The sequence below is a fragment of the Heloderma suspectum genome, chromosome 14, assembly GCF_057233095.1.
Source record: "Heloderma suspectum isolate Gila_16-S chromosome 14, 16-S_ref, whole genome shotgun sequence".
NCBI lineage: Eukaryota > Metazoa > Chordata > Lepidosauria > Squamata > Helodermatidae > Heloderma > Heloderma suspectum.
In genome coordinates this window covers 12,785,740-12,803,137 of record NC_139471.1, presented here as the reverse complement: position 1 = coordinate 12,803,137, position 17,398 = coordinate 12,785,740, and the positions used below count along the sequence as shown (strand labels likewise).

The following is a 17,398-nucleotide window of genomic DNA, read 5'->3' as shown; positions in this document are numbered from 1 at the left end:
AGTCAGCCGTGATAGGCTACGTTAATCATCACGTAGCCTATCACGGGTGACTTTGGGAAAAAAAAAAAGCGCGTACGCAAATGGCAGCGGCCCATGGGCGCCGCCATTTGCGTTCCTTATTTTGGCACGTCTAGTCTACGTAAAGATTTACGTAGACTACGGCGAAAATAAGGGAATGCTATTTGCGTTGCCCTTATTTTCGCCGTAGTCTACGTAAATCTTTACGTAGACTAGACATGCCAAAATAAGGAACGCAAATGGCAGCGCCCATGGGCCGCCGCCATTTGCGTACGCGCTTTTTTTTCCCCCCAAAGTCAGCCGTGATAGGCTACGTCACGTAGCCTATCACGGGGGGGTGTGTGTGTGTGTGTTTTACTTTTTTATTTTGTAATGGTGGCGGCAGCAGCCGGTTGGGAGACCGGCCACCGCCCCCGCCGAAACACCACCGAACCGCCGCCGGGACCCGCTGCTGAGAGGGACATTCGGCCACGGTAAGTCCCATCTGGGGGGGGCGGGGGGCCAGCGGAGAATTTCCCCAACACTTTCGCGGGGCCGAATGCCTCGGCACTCGGCCTCCCGAAGATTCGTGGAGAAATTCTCCGCCATCCCTAATATAATTACATAGCCTATCACGAAAACACCAGCGACGCATATGGCGTAGCGGATGCTATTTGCGTCCCTGCTCTTTGTCATGATAGGCTACGTAAATACTTATGTAAATACTACGTAAATACTTATGTAGCCTATCACGGCTAATGCAGGGAGGGAAATGGTGGCCACAGACTGGGGCAGCCATCCGCAGCCGCAGACCAGGGGCAGCAGATGGACCGGACAGCCGACACAAGGTAAGATCCATCCCAGGGGAGTTTCGTGGGGTGGCGGGGGGGATTGCTCCATTCCGCCACAGACTCCGGGGGGGGCGGATTCTAAAGAATCCGGCCTCACTGGAGTCCATGGCGGAATACTCTAATGTCCCTACTAACCAACCATGTAGCAGAAGATTAATTTGCTAATAGCGCTGTCAGAGTCAGTCATCTTGTAAACACAGCTAATAGGCAGAGACAAGCTCTATAAATTTCTAGACAAAAATGAGTATTAAATCAGGAAAGAAAACCCTCACCACTATAAATACCGAACTAGGGCACGAGGTTGACACTGTCTGTCCTGAATCCATTGTGCTGATGTGAGTTTTGCTAGCGTGCCAGTGGCAAGGAGACAGGGAAGAGAGAAGAAGAACTTTGAGAGGAAAAGCTAAAGGCTGCCCAATGAAAATGCATTTGTTTTAGGAATGGCTCTTCACGCCAACCTCACCTAGCATGCATTCCTCCACACCTCTCATTTCATTAAAGAAAATGTGGAAAAGATCATGCTTCCTCTCAAAGGGCCTGGTGCTTCCATCTGATGCCCTTTCACCCAGACGTCTTCCCATGAGTTCAGTCCATTTTTCATCTCCTCTAGAGCTTTGGTGTTATTAAAGCTGCGTTGTATACCCTGCACACAAACTTTTATGGGACCATTTGTCCCCCACAAAATTAGGCAATATATTCAGCCACATGAAGGTGGCTAAGGGTGTTTCTTTCTTTTGTTCTTGCTTGCTTTCCAAAACAAAGGGACAGCCATCCTTTTGCCCCTCCAAGAATGCCCCTGCTATTCATGAGAATGGCACAGGGTCATTCTCATGAGCCATTCTGTCCCAGGAACGCAGCTGGGCTGCTGACATTTTTGTGAATCTGCTTAATTTTTGTGAACCACCTAGAGAGCTTCGGCTATTGGGCGGTATAGAAATGAAATAAATAAATAAAATAAATGAATGAATGAATAAGCAGCCACTTGAAGCAGCAGAGAAAGAAACTTACTCTCAGCTGCCTTGTCTTTAAAACTATGTCATTAAAATTGAAGATCAGCATAATACATTACACAGCAATCAAACCCAGATGGGACAGAACAGTCTTCACTGCCCATCTAAAGCAAAACAACAGAGGAACCAAACTCACCTCCTTCAGGAGGGAGCTCCACCGTCAGGGGGCTGCTACCAAAAAGGACCCATCTTACATACCCACCAACCTAGCCTGGTGGGACATATATCAAGGGCCTCTGGAGACAATAGTAAATTAGGAGCAGGTCCATATGGTCCAAAGCTGAGAGCCCTGTCTTACTATGAGCACACACCACTAGCAACTGGCATTCCATGGTGCATGGCCAGAGATATAAAACATCTGGAGATTTCAAAGCCAAGGAGAAAAACATGTGATTAGTCAAGAAACAAAATAGAAATGTTACTGTCTTATACAGTCACAACTTACTTTATTTTAAAAGTATAACCTTTGTCATTTGTAACTTAGCTAGCATATAGAATTGTACTACTTGGCATATATATGGCATTTACAAGGCAGTCCTATGCCACGTTGCCCCAGAAGTAAAACCCACTCCGTATAGTGGAGCTTACTCCCAAGCTCACTGCCCAACAGCTTCACTGGGTATCAGGGTTACCCTTCTGACCTGCCCCCCCCCCCCAAGCAACTCCTTAAAGATCTCTTGCCTCCTTAAGAGTCCCACCTTCCTTCTTTTAAACTTCCCCTTCTCAGTAAAGTGTGGTTTAGGCTATAGACATCGGGTGACCGACATTCTAGACACAGGGTTTAGCCACAACAGTTTACTGGTAAATTAAAGCAAGAAAATCATAACTAAAGGCATTTACACAAGAGAGCTGAGTGATACAAAAGGCATTAAGAGAAAATAAAAGTTGCAAAAGTGCAAGTTCCTTTACCCTAGCTGTCTTAGACTTCTCCAGGCTGCTTCCTTCTGCTCCCTCTTCGTGTTCTGCTCTTCCTGACTCTGCTGTTATTGGCTCTCTCACTCTCTTTATATACCCACCTCCCTCAAAACTGAACATATTGCTTGAAAGCTGAAGAAATGAAATGTTAACTGGGGAAATGAAACTGAAACTTAACTGGGGAAATGAAACTACTCCTCTCAGGGATACCCCTCCCAACAAAAACCTCCAGGCCTCTAGGCCTGACCTTTTTCTTTACCTCTGTAAGCCTCAAACCTTCACACTGGGTAACTTCAAGGGCGATCCAGGCAGTGCCATGCAATCACCTCTGGAGCCATCCATATGTCGGTGTGAGTATCTCCTACTCTTGATGGCCTTGTTTCTGTTGAAACTTCCATGCTTCTGGGACTCCAGGAGGTAGGACCAGTAGTAGGCATTGCCAGGGTGGGGCCAGTGGCCCAGTCCCACTTTCCAGTAATCTGTGGAGCACCCTTCCCATGATTAACACAAACACAGAGATCTAGTGCTACAAGAGAGGAAGAAAAGTTCTCACGTTCCATTTTCTCCTAGGGATGGTCATTATGGGGAAATCCAGCCCTTTGCAAGCAGAGCTGTAAGAGTTTTTACTGGAATCCAGGAAATTTCTCTGGGGGGAGGGTCTTTTCTAAAATCACCATTTATGCCAATTGCGGCTGCAATTTATGTAATTTGCACAAATTGTGACCACAATTTGGGTGCTTTGCACAAATCACCACTATAAATTGCTTAGTTTTGAGCAAATTGCGCCTGCAGTTTGCATGAGTTATGAGCACGATTTGCGCAAATTCAGCAACTAACGGCCACAATTTGTGCAAATTACCTAAATTTTGACCGGAATTTGTGTAAATGGCAATTTTAGGGGGAGGGGGCATGGAAATCTGCGAGCTGGCCCGACTCATAGGGACATAGGAACATGCCTTATACTAAGTCAGACTATTGGCCCACCTAGCCCAGTATTGTCGACACTGACTGGCAGCAGCTCTCCAGGGTTTCAGGCAGGATTCTTTCCTCGCCCTACCTGGAGAAGCCGGGGATTGAACCTGGGACCTTTGGCATGCCAAGCATGTGCTCTAACATACTGAATTATGGCTCATACAGATGAGTCAGGCCAGCTCATGGGTTAGAGAGCCAGAGCCCAGGGGGCCAAGCTGCTGAACTTCACCCGCTGGATGGATTCCTCCAACATTCCTATTTTCTGCATACGCTTAAACTTTATAAACTGCTCTCATGTCCCCCGTAAGTCATCCTCTTTCTCAACTAAAAAGCCTCAAACATTGTCGCCTTTCTGTACAGGGGAACTGCACCAGCCTTCGATCATTTTGGCTGCCTTTGGGGGTTTGCACCTTTTCCAGCTCTCCTGATACCCTTTTTGAGATGGGCAGCCAGACTGTACATCATCTTCATCTTCCCGCAAGACGGAAAAACCTAGACAGCTCAAGACGAAACCGCAGGCTTCAGGGCACCAACAAATCAATACTCCCATGCACTAACAGGGCGGAACGATTAAAAAAAAAATGCATTTACCCTGGCGCTAATGCGGTGGGCCCAGACTACTGGGTTATTCATGATACTGCCTCTGTGCCACGGTGAAAGCTTTAATTCACCACCAGGAATTACAGGCTGGCCAAGAAATGCTTCCTTTATCTCTCTTACCTCCCGCTGCCTTTTATAAAACAGCAGGACATGTTAATTAGGAATAAATGGCTGCATCAAAGCAAACACCACTCACTGCTGGAAGGGGAAGGCAGAAGGAAAAAGAGTGAAGGGTGACAGATAAGGATGTCAGAGAAATCTGCAATGGATTCAAATGACTTTGGATTTCTATGGATCTGACCTGCAGATTGCACAGCAGCCTAGCTTTTTCTGAGTTGTGTGGATTTGCGAACTGATTTTTTTTCTTTAGGGGGGGATTTGTGGTAGCGAGCATTCACACAAGCTCGCACAAGTGCATATTTGCAAACAAACAAAGTTCTCATTAGGGATGGGCGGGACCCCCTTGGGTCTGCGAGTCTGGCGGACTCCCCCCAACATGTCCCTGATCTGCATCTCCTGATCCCCTGCCCCTCCTTGACTCCCCCTCCCCCGCTGCTCACTGAGCTGCCAACACTCACCTGGGACCCATCTGCAAGTGCCGCAATCACCATTTTGTGGAAGAAAATGGCAGTCGTGGATATGTACACATCCAGCCTGAGGCAAAATGGTGCCATGAATAGCTCATATACACAAGATTACAGGCATAAATGGGCCATTTATATGAGCTATTCACAGCACCATTTTGCATAAGACTAGATGTGTGCATATTCGAGATCGCTATGTCTTCCGCAAAATGGCGCACGCAGATGAGTCCCAGGTGAGTGTGGGTGGCTCGGCTAGCGTGGGGGAGGTTGAGCATGGGCCTGGGGGCATGTGAGCAGGGGCAGTGGCTCACGGATGCCCAGGGAACCTGGACTGAGGGTGGCGCCTGTCTATCCTAGGGATGTCAGAGAATTCCGCCACGGATCTTGGTGAGGCCGAATGCCAGTGCATTCGGCCCCCTGAAATCTGTGGCGTAACGGCCTGCCACCCTCAAGCCACCCCCCCTGTAATGCCCCCCGGGACGAGACTTACCTGGGGCGGATGTTCCGGGTGGCGGCAGCTCCGGCGGCTTCGGCAGCTGGTCTTCCGACCAGCTGCCGCCGCCGCCGCCATTTGCAGTCTGGTCGTTTGGGGTTTTTTTATTATTACAGAGACGTGATAGGCTACGTAAAGACTTATGTAGCCTATCACATCCCGGTTAAAAAAAAAATGCATACGCAAATGGCAGCGGCTACGGCCGCCGCCATTTGCGTTCCTTATTTTTCGCCATCTTAGTCTACGTAAATATTTACGTAGACTATGACAGCGAAAATAAAGGGGAACGCAAATAGCATAGTGGGCGCTATTTGTGTCCCTTTTTGATTCGCCATTTTAGCCTATGTAAATATTTACATAGGCTAAAACGGTGAATCAAAAAGGGACGCAAATAGCACCCACTATGCTATTTGCATTCCCCTTTATTTTCGCCATAATAGTCTACGTAAATATTTACATAGACTAAGATGGCGAAAAATAAGGAACGCAAATGGCGGCGGCCATAGCCACCACCATTTGTGTAAGCCGTTTTTTGTTTTGTTTTTTACCCAGCAGCCACTGCGGCTGGAAATCCAGCTGCGGATGGCCCTGGCCTGGCTGGCTGCTCTGTGGAGCGACCGCGGAGCACAGCCGGCCGTCGAGGATTCCGGGAGGGAGGACCGGATCACCTCCCCCCTCATCAAGGATTCCGGGGGGAGGGATGGAACGCCTCCCCCCCCATGAACAGAATCCAAGAAAGGTAAGTGACTTTTGTACATCCCTAGTATCCCTACTTCTCATACAGAAAAATCTGATTCCATCAATGAGTGAACGAAGGAACAAAAGATGCCGGACAATCCACAAAACACAGACAGAAGGGCTTTCACAGAACCCATACATCCCTATTGACTAGGGATGAACAGAACTCCTACCTTTCATTCCGGGGGGTTCCAGGGGGGGAGGCAATCCGCTCCTCCCCCCTGGAATCCTCTGGAGTGGCTCCATGTCTGCTGGATTCTGCAGACCAGCACTCCTGCTCCGGATCCTCAGCCGATACAGCAATGGTGGCCGCCATTACCATTTTGCTTGGAGAAAGATGGCTGCAAATGGCATGGCGGACACCACTTGCAGCCATAAAGCCCTGAGTTTTATGTAAATAGAGCCATAAACTGCTGTGTTTAGGTAAAACGCAGGGCTTTACGGCTGCATTTGCAGCTGTCTTTCTCCAAGCAAAATGGTAATGGCGGCTGCCATTGCCATATTGGCTGAGGATCCAGAGCAGGGATCCTCGGGAGGCAGAAGTGAGTGGTGCCATTCCGCTGCGGATTCCAGAGGCCGGATTCTTTAGAATCCAGCCTCATTTGAGTCCGTGGCAGAATTCTCCGCCATCCGTACTATTGACAGAGTGTCTACTTTGTATGAAGAAGGTTTCACATTTCTCAACTAGTTGCCCAAGACCTGTAGTCCCGTTTGTAGTTTTTCTTATCTGTGACCCTAAGCTTGCTCTGAGAGTAGTTCAGGGAGGGTCCATCTTAAATCTACCTCACCCACTCTGTTTCAATGCCTCACCTTCCTGTTCATGGGAAGGACATCCTTTGCAAGTAGCCCTTTACTTGTGACCAGATTACAGTCACCCCCAATTCCCAAACACATACACACACACACACACTCCTATATACTTCATAAAAATCTGAGCGGTTGAAAATATTGTTCTCCAATTATAATCCAACCTGAGTGTTTAGGACAAAGCTGAAAAAAAAATCAAAATAAATTCATTATGCAGTTTCTGATCACTTAAAACACAAACACACAATAGATGGACAGATGACGGACAGATCAAAAGATCGACAGATGAAACCCATGGCACTGACACATTACTATTTGAGAGATTCCAAACCCTGATTTTGTTCAGAAGATGTGATCTCAACTCTCGTGTCACACTGATTAGTCATCTTTGTAATATTATTTAATTCCCCTTTCATACCACTGTGGCTCTGGAAGGATCACAAGCCAAGTAATACAACTCAATTAATGTTAAAAAAAAAAAAAGTTTCAAAACCTCTGGGTGCTCTCAAGCTTTTACAAAAGTAAAATTTGGACAGCCAACAAAAACATTTTCTTGCAGCATGGGTGGTCTATTAATAGATTACTTGGACAATACACAATCTAGTTGTATTCAACCACATCTTTACATGGTGATATCTATTTATTAGTGGACCAAGATGTATTCTTAATTGTTAACATTAACAGAGCATGATCAACAGTATGGGAAAGGAGAGGAGGGATGGTAATTTTGTTTTATACTGAAACTTTAAAACTATCAAAATCATGTCCAAAAAGTTATCAGTGTAGCTAAAGAGAAGTAACTGAGTAGATCCCCACCCACACACACACACACACACACACACACTTTTAATGCAGTGTGATTCTAGGCAGTGTTAATCATTGCAAGGATGTAGTTCAGCCTTCTCAAATGGCTGAAAAATGGCTGAAAACAAATGCCTTCCAGATGTGTAGACTACAATTCCCAGCATCCCAATAACTTCTTCTACAAATCAGTTGTTGACTCATCATTCCCAGAAATAAACACAAGAGTTTGCTCAGAAGAAAAAGAAAAATCAACATGCTAAGAATATCAACATGTTAAGAGAGCCAGCATGGTGTAGTGGCTAAAGTGCCGGACTGGGAGCTGGGAGATCTGGGTTCTAGTCCCCACTCAGCCATGGAAGCTCACTGGGTGACTTTGGGCCAGTCACAGACTCTCAGCCCATCCTACCTCACAGGGTTGTTGTTGCGAGGCTAAAATGGAAGGATTATCTACGCCGCCTTGGGTTCCCGAAAGAGGAAAAAAGGTGGGATATAAATGAAATAAATAAATAAATAAAGTCAGCATCTCTCCACTCCACATCTCCTCCATCCAGCTCAAAACAGCAGTTTCAAAACAGGTCATGGCTGAGAAAAGTGTAGAGTCAATACCAGCAAAAAACAAAAACCCTTTACTCCTCTCTGTTCTTGGTGTAATAAAACACTTCACTCTTGCAGAATAATTGCCCTTATCTTGGCAATCCATGTGTTGGGGAGGGGGGAGTTACTGGCTAAGCACCCCCCTTCCCTCTTTTCATGATGTAAATCCAGAAGAAGGGAGAGCTAATGCACTTGTGCAGTGTGAAATGACCAGCCTTGCCATAAATTTCATGCTCACCCCGCGACAAATCTACAAGCAGAAAGCTTCAGGTGCACATAAATATTGCTGTTCACTCCAAGTCCAACGTCAACGTCTTAATAGTTATGGATTTGTACTTTAGTGGTCCCTGGCAGTTAAAATAGATTCTAAATGGACAAGTGATCATAGGCTGGGTTACAGGATTTCAAAAGGAGTAGCTCTTGCTTCTCCTTTCCTACACACAATAACCAACAGCTCTATAAGGCTATTCTTAGGGATGCTGGAGAAATTTGAGAGGGACTAAAATGAGTTTGGATTTCTAAGAATCCAACCTGCAGAATCTGCTGCGGAGCGACCCCCTCAGGCCACGCGGAGTCTGTGGACTTTAGGATGGTGGGGGGTTGGGTGTTGTTGTTTTTTTACTTTCCCAAAATTTACACATATTTATTCATAGGAAAATATGGAAGTTTCTGCTGAGGAAAAGTGGAATGGAATGGAGGATAATACACCAAATGTTGTATATTAAGGTAAATTATGTAACTTCTTAAGAAACCGCTTACGTAATTATTTATGTATTTTTCCGCTTGATGAAAAAAAAATCCACATCCATCTGTGAGTGGACGATGGAACAAAAGGGGCCTAATAATCTGCAAAACACAGACAGAGTGGATTTTTCAAAGTCTGTACATCCCTACTCATTCGCAAGCCCATATGGTGGTGTTCCATCCTCAACGGCCAAGCTTCCTACTCTCCGGAGCTTATAATGCAGCATATATTCTGCACTCACGATACACACATACACCTCTAAATTCTGCACAAAGGCAGAATAATTGATCAAAATTAATACAAAGAGTGACTTTAGTAGGGACGGGCAAAACCCAAGCTCACTGAGGTTATTCAAATTCCATCTTGAAGTTCATTCCAAGATGAGGCCGTATCAGATCGTGAGGTTTGTTTTTTTCTTTCCACATGAAAAACCGTGTGTATTTTCATGCTTATTTTTCCAAATGTACACATCAATTACACACATCTTTGAAATGCACACATTCTTCTCCCATTGGTTAAAGCGTATTTGTGCACGTTTTTCAAAAGTGCCCATTTTTCCATGTGCGCTTCTGCCATGTACGCATGGTGTCAAAGGCATATTTTTGAGTCCGCAAATCGCATTCCAAGCTGGAAAATGTACGGACTTTGACCACAGATTGCGTCTGAGTCAGCATTCGATACAGAAGGTGCGAATTGGGTAAATCCTGATTAAAAAAATGAACCGAAATGAGTTTCTCATACATCCTTAGACTGAAGCTGCTATTCAGTCTAGCTCAGGGATGGGCAAACTGAAGCCCTCTGCCTAATTTCATGTCTCTGGTAATCAGAGGGAAAAGCAGAGGGAAAGAAGCTGGCAGAAAAGGAGAGAGAGACTGAGATGGAAGGGGTGGCAGAGACAGAAGAGGGATGCCCTGACCACTTTGCCTCTGGCCCAACCCACTTTGGGCTCTGCCTAGCCTTGACATGTGGCTACCAACAGATTATTCCCAAGGGAATGCAGCCTTCAACAGGAAAAGATTCCCCAGCCCAAGAGAAAAGGAGAGTCTAGCTCAATACACTCATCTCCCAACACAGGACAGTGAAGCAAGTGGTGGGGGGTGCCTGATCCTAGAGAGTGCAAATCTGACATCCTCAAAAGATGACATATCGTGGCCCTCAATAGCAGATCTTAAAGCACAGGGGGAGGAGTCCTTTGTACCATGTGTATAAGTCTTAAAACCGATACACACACAAAACGAACGAAAGCAACGAATAATCCACAATCGAGCACCAAAAAACAGGAGTGTACGGTCAAACGAAGACCATAACTCCCCATCATTTCACAAGCAGTGATAAGAACGCATTCCTTAACTCTCCAGTTCCTAGATCAAGGACACCACCACCACCCCGAACCCCAATATGCACACACTCACCCATTTTCACGTTGCCAAAGGCTCTGTTGGGGCTCTTGGCACTGTAACTACTTTTCTGGGCTGCATCTGCTGTCTGTTGATGGCAGGCCATGCTGCTTATTGTGTATAGGTCAGAGGTAAGCAATTTCATGTCCTCCAGATACTTTGGATAGCAACTCCCATAATCCCTGACCAGTGGCCATACTGGCTGTGGTTGATGGGAGTTGGAGTCCAAAACACCTGAAGGGCACCAGGTTGTTTTCCCCTGGTGTAGGTGATCAGTGTGCGTGGCGATGGAGGACAATGGATGGCTAGTCCTAACTTGAAACAAGGGGGCTGGACTATATTGTCTTCTGGTACCCTCTGACTCTATCATCATCCCACAATGTGCTTCTTCAGCCCCATCATGTCACTCTCTGGATGCAACTAGGTATGTCAGAAAAATCCAAAATGAATTCAAACAACTTCAGCTTTCTATGAATTCAACCCACAGATTTTGCAGCAGACTAGCATTGTTTGTTTGTTTTGTTTGTTTGTTTACTTTCCAGGACTGTATGCAAATTTAGTCATATGAAAATTGCTAGAAAATATACTAATATATACACCTTTCTTAACCCCCTCCCCAGTGTTTTATACATCTCTGACCTCTCTTTAGCCTCCTCTGTGTAGCAGTAAGAAAAGTACACAAAGTATTGTGCATCAGCCAAAGTTACGTAAATGGTGGCGGATGTTTTTGTGTACTTTTCCAAAGGGGGGGGGGGTCAGATTCTGTCAATGAGCAAATGAAAGAACAAAAGATCCCTTACAATCCACGAAACACATGGAACAGATTAAACAAAATCTGCACATCCTAGATGCAACCTACAGAAGCGCTTGAGAAGCCATGTTTATGGTGCCCACTCTGCCTCTTCTCAAAGCCCTTTGCCTCTCTGATGCTTTAATCATTCTGCCTCCAGCATAAATCACTTTCCAGGTAAAGTCTTGCTCGAAAGCTTTCATTGGCTTCAATCAAAAGGAAACATTCCCATAAAAGCCTAAGCCAAGAACACACAGAGCAGAAAGAAACAAAGATCTGCGTGTTCAGTGAGAACCTCTGATCCATCCCCTTGCCTTTTTAGGACATGTTAATTTATTATCAGAGAGAGAAAGAGAGAAACTGACTGCTCAGCAGTACATTGGCTTCTAAGCATGTCTTGGGAGATGTCTACACACATTCGTTAAAAGTGCCCTCAAAACCATCAGCTTCCCCCAAAATGCCGGGTTGTCACACCCTGCCTGCATATGAAACACCAAGTAAGCCAACTTCCTTTTTTTCTGGTAGAAAGCTAGAACAAGCCAGGCTGATTGGAAACAGTATTACTGAAATGCTACAACTGAGCTGGACAGTCTGATGTTGCATGTCGCATCCTCCTTTCCTCCCAGAGTTGCACATTAACATTGCACTAACAGCAGCAACACTTGCACGCAGCAAACACATTGTGTGTTGTGCTGGGTGTTTCCCAGTGAAAACCCATGAGCCAGACCACCCAACCATCTTCTATGTGTGTGTGTGGGGGGGAGGTCCCCCAATGTTGTCAGACTACAAGTCCCATCAGTGCTAGCCAGCATAGCCAATGGTGAGAGATGATGGGAGTTGCCATCCATCAACATCCAGAGTGTCACCAGTTGACCACCCCTGTTTTATCACAATTCAGTAACAAAAAAGCTTCACACACCAGATGCTGTTCTATGGGTTTGTGGCATTATGTCCCTTCTGAGCTGTATTTTGCACATGCTCGCTCTCTCTCTCTCTCTCTCTCTCTCTCTCACACACACACACACACACACACACACACAGATTGAGAGAGAGAGAGAGAGAGAGAGAGAGAGAGAGATTGGCCTCATATTTAATAAAAAATGTTGGACAGTATTGCTGAGGTCTGACTGTCTACCACCAGGGCTTCATGAACTGTGTATCCTTATTGCCCCCACCCCAAGAATAATCATTCCCACATTCCAACATGAAACACACATTTTTTACAAGCAAAATTAATGATGCATATGCAGGCCATTGCACAGATGTTCATGTCAATGTAGCCGTGGCTGCTGAAGGCGTGTATTGACAAGTGAGCCTTTGAATTATTGGCAGTGAACGGAAGGGTGGGCGATACAGAAGTGAAGGGGAATGTCATGTCGTGAATGTGCTGAGTGATGCGCTAGGAAAGGCATTTCCCGAACACCCTTGTGGCCGCTCCATGTGTTCATTTTCACCCCGTGACAGAGAAAAACCTCCATGTCAGAAGAAGGGTGCTAGGCAAAGTGGCTCACTATTCTGCAATTGCTCCAGCGCACAGCAGCAAAAGATGCATGGAGCCTGGGCTGCGGTAGGTAGGTGGGGGCCATCGCTGATAAATGGCCACATCTCCCCCAGGTCATTAAATGAAGGATGTCTGGAAAGTCTGGTATTCGCCTGGAAGCAATCCACACATGCATACAAGACGAGAACAACTGGGGTTAAAATGTCGGCCTGCTTTACTCGCAAAGGAAGCATGGGAAGAACATGGTGATTTGTCCCGTGCTGAGAGCCTGCTGGAACATTTTGGGAGACCAACGTTGATAGGGATGTGAGGCCCAAGCTGGGTGCTTGTTTCTGGGTGCTTGTTTCTGCAACCTGATATATAAACGTACCTGCTTGTGCAGAAATGAAGGGGCATGCCACACAGTGAATGTGCTGAGGGATGCTCAAGGGAAGGCATTTTCCAAACACCTCAGGGCCACATCACATGTTCATTCCCCCCCCCCTTTTGTATATGGAACAGATTACTAGAGAATGGCAACCAAACATTTGGCTGGTGGTCATAAATCCATGAGTAAACCTCAGCCCCCAACTCCCAGCCATGGCATTTAAAATCTCCATTTATTCCCTTTCCCCATTTTATCTCCTCCCTCTGGCCATCTGTTACCAAGGGTTATCACTTTCCCATCTCTCACTTCCAACCTCTGTCACACCTGACCTTGCCCATTCTTCAGTTCCCATCTTTCTTTCCAGCAGTACTCTGGGACCACTGTGTTCCAAACTCTCTCCCACTCCCTACCACCCCATTCACATATTCATCTACCATAAATCGAAGAACTGGAGACTGAGCTTGCTTTTTTTCATCTCCCTCCCCCTCCCTTTTTTTCTTGTTTGTCATGTCTTTTAGACTATAAAGCTGAGGGCAGGGACTCTCTTGCTAAAGATATTTGAAAGATGCTCTGGGAGCCTTTTTGACTCAACAGAGGGGTAAATGCTCTAAATAATTTCAAAAAATGGCATTCTTCCTTCAGACACCATAGGCTATCTCTGCCTGAGGATGATGAAGCTTTCACCAGTTCAGCCCCCAGACTTCATCTCGCTTCTCCACAAGCTGGCTCAACTTGATCTGCACTGAGTCAGACCAACTCATGGATTTTCCAGGTTCCTTTTCCTAAATAGAAATTCGCCCAAATTGCAGCTGTAAGCAATTTAAGCACATTTTGGCTGGAATCTGCATAATTTGAGCAAATTCCAACTGTGATTTGCTTAATTTGCACAAATTAAGCGAATTATAGCCAAAATTTGCACAAATTATGCACATTGCACCTGCAATTTGGGCAAATGTCTAATTAATGAAAAAAGCACCCCCAAAAAAAGTTCCCAGATTTTTTGGGGGGAAACCACAGCTCAGCTGGCAAATGCAGGCTGAGACGGGCAGGCAGTGGGAATCTGTCAGGCCCAAAAAGGTCCAGATTTTCCAATGACAGACATCTTTATCTCTGTCCCCCTACACACCTGTGGCCATTTCCTTTTGCTTCCACGTTGTCTTTTCCTTGCCCTCCCCTTCATTCTCAGCCCTTCCTTCCCTTGGTTCAACTTCATCTGTTGCTCCAGAGAGCAAGACTAGAACCAGTGGATGGAAACTACAGTGAAGCAGATTTCAGCTAAGCATTAGGACAAACTTCCTAACATTAACAGCCATTCAGCCATGGAATAGCCTGCCTTGGGAGGGAGGGAGGTGGTGGCGGATCTCCATCGCTGGGGGTGTTTAAGAAGAGCCTGGATGACCGTCTGTCAGGGATGCTGTAGTTGCACCCTGCACTGCAGATCCTGCACTGAGCAGGGGGGTTTGCCTAGATCAGGGGTAGGCAGATGTTAGATCTGGATGTACCAGAAGATCTCTGGGTGATTTGCAGTAGATTGGGAGAAAAAAAAAATCCTTTCCAATTAATGAACAAGAACAGCAACAAAATGTTGACCACCAAGACCTAAATTGTACTGCTGAAATGACAACTGCGCGAGGTAACCAGAAGCGGCTTTGTGTGTGGAATGTCTGAGCTACATTCGGTTCTGATACTCAGAATTAATTCTTGGACTCAGAATTCTTTCATTCAAAATATATATATCTTCTGCACCAGGTTCTGGTTGGCAGATCTTGAGGTTCTAAGGAAAGACAAAGTTGATCTCACAGGCCTGATGTTGGCCCACCAGTGGATTAGATTACCTCCAAGGCCCCTTCCAACTAGCTTTGAGATCCAAGACATAATAAAAACACACACAGCCAGGAGTGCAAAGAATGGGGGTGTAACAGAGCTACAGGATCCATGCTGGTTGTACTTACATGGTAGAGGATGTCAGTCCATCCCTCCATGGTGATGCACTGGAAGACGGTGAGCACAGCAAACAGGATATTGTCGAAATTGGTAATTCCAAAGTTGGGGCCCTCCCAGTACTTTTTGCACATTCCTTCTTCACATTGCCTGGCAGGTTTATCTTCTCCACATGGGAAATCTCCCAGCCTCTCCCCTGTGAAGAAGCAAGTGAAAATGAGGGAGGGAGGGGGACAAATAGGTCATGTACAGCATCCTTCCCCAACCTGGTATTTTCCAGATGTGTTGGCCTACAACGCCCACCATCCAACAGCCAGCCATACTGTCTTTTAAAACTGAAAACAAAGAAGGTTTATTTTGTACAACAGGATTAGAAATAGAAACTGGGTTGGGATGAGAAAAGGATATCAGGGAGGATAATTAAAATAAGTTAGCACTATAAACTACACAATATAACTCTTGCTTTTAGCTCTATGTTCAAAAACCTCTCACACTCTCTCTCACACTATCTGACACACTCTCTATCCCACAGACGATCTCACTAGATGTTCTCACTCTTTTCTCCCAATCTCATCTCAGCCTTCTCTAGCCGTACCCAATCTACCTTCCTCCCAGACTGATCTGATTCCCTTGAGTCAGATAAGTCCACCTTTTTATGCACAAGCTCTCATCCAATCACACTGCATTCCATTCTCACTCAGCCACTTCCCCTTTCTTCCACTTGCCAAACTGTCATTTTTGCCCACACTCTACCAAACCCTGCCTCACGCTCACCTGTCAATCATTCCAGACACATACCAGCCACCATACACCTATACAAACCTTTACTATATACATATTGTGTATGTGGAATAGCCACAGTGTGGCAACTGCTTTGTCACCTGAAGAGAGGTGTGAACGTTCTCTCTCTCTGTCTCTCTCCCTCTCTCCCGCTCTGTCTCTCTGTCTCTCTGCCTCTCCCTGTCTCTCTGCCTCTCCCTGTCTCTCTGCCTCTCCCTGTCTCTCTGCCTCTCCCTGTCTCTCTGCCTCTCCCTGTCTCTCTGCCTCTCCCTGTCTCTCTATCTCTCAGTCTATCTATCTCTCAGTCTCTCTATCTCTCAGTCTCTCTATCTCTCAGTCTCTCTGTGTGGGTGTCTGTCTTTCTCTCCCTGTCTCTGCCTCTCCCTGTCTCTCTGCCTCTCCCTGTCTCTCTGCCTCTCCCTGTCTCTCTCTCTGTGTGTCTGTCTCTCCCTGTCTCTCTCTCTGTCTGTGTGTGTGTGTGTGTGTCTCTGTCTCTCTCTGTCTCCCTTTCTCTGTCTCCCTCTCTCTGTCTCCCTCTCTGTGTATATGTAGGTGTGTGTGTGTATGTGTGTGTGTGTATATACATATACATACATACATACATACAGTACTGTGCAAAAGTCTTAGGCCACCATTAGATTTGTTGTTTTAGCAATGGTATAATTACCATATATAATTATTTCTCAGTCTCTTCATTAGAATACAACCAGAAAATACAGGAAATTTGTATGCAGTATTCAACAATAGACAAAAATCAGGAAAAACAGCTTCCATAGGCTAAAGTGGCAAGTATTTAGTGTGACCTCCCCTTACACTAGAGTAACAGCAGGCGCCTGGCCAGGAATGGTCTTCGTGGAAGGGTAGCAGCCAAGAAACCACTTTTGCGGAAGGGGAACAGGGTGAAAAGGCTAAGAGATGCTAAAGCTCACAAAGACTGGAATGAGGATCAGTGGAAAAGAGTATTATGGAGTGATGAATCCAAGTTTGAAATTTTGGGGTCCAATCGTCGACAATATGTGAGAAGAAGAGTTGGAGAGAGATGGACGAATGAGTGCTTGCGGCCTTCAGTGAAACATGGTGGAGGGTCTGTCCTGGTCTGGGGCTGCATTTCTGCCAGTGGTGTTGGCGATCTTGTCCGTATTGATGGGATCATGAATGCTGAAAAGTACAGACCGGTTTTAATTCATCATGCCATTCCTTCTGGAAAGTGCCTGATTGGGAATGGTTTCATTTTTCAGCATGATAACGATCCCAGGCACACTGCTAATGCAGTGAAATCATATTTAGCAAGGAAAACAGCTGATAAAACACCAACAGTCATGGACTGGCCTCCATAGAGTCCAGACCTGAATATTATAGAGGCAGTATGGGATTACCTGGACAGAGAAAGAAATAAAAGACAACCTACATCTAAAGAAGAACTCTGAGAAGTGCTGAAAGAAGCCTGGTATAATATACCAGAAGATTACTTCAGAAAACTTCAGGATAGTCTCCCCAGAAGAGTTCAAGATG

At 45.9% G+C, this 17,398-nt stretch overlaps 1 protein-coding gene across 1 annotated transcript in view; it reads right to left on the bottom strand.

Annotated features, from left to right (window-relative positions):
- CACNA1B (calcium voltage-gated channel subunit alpha1 B) overlaps nt 1-17,398 on the bottom strand; it is a 479,093-nt gene that overhangs the window by 295,661 nt on the left and 166,034 nt on the right. The window contains exon 6 of the mRNA XM_084821407.1: nt 15,118-15,302. Coding sequence (XP_084677533.1) covers nt 15,118-15,302 — 185 coding nt within the window. The remainder of the gene's footprint in view (nt 1-15,117; nt 15,303-17,398) is intronic.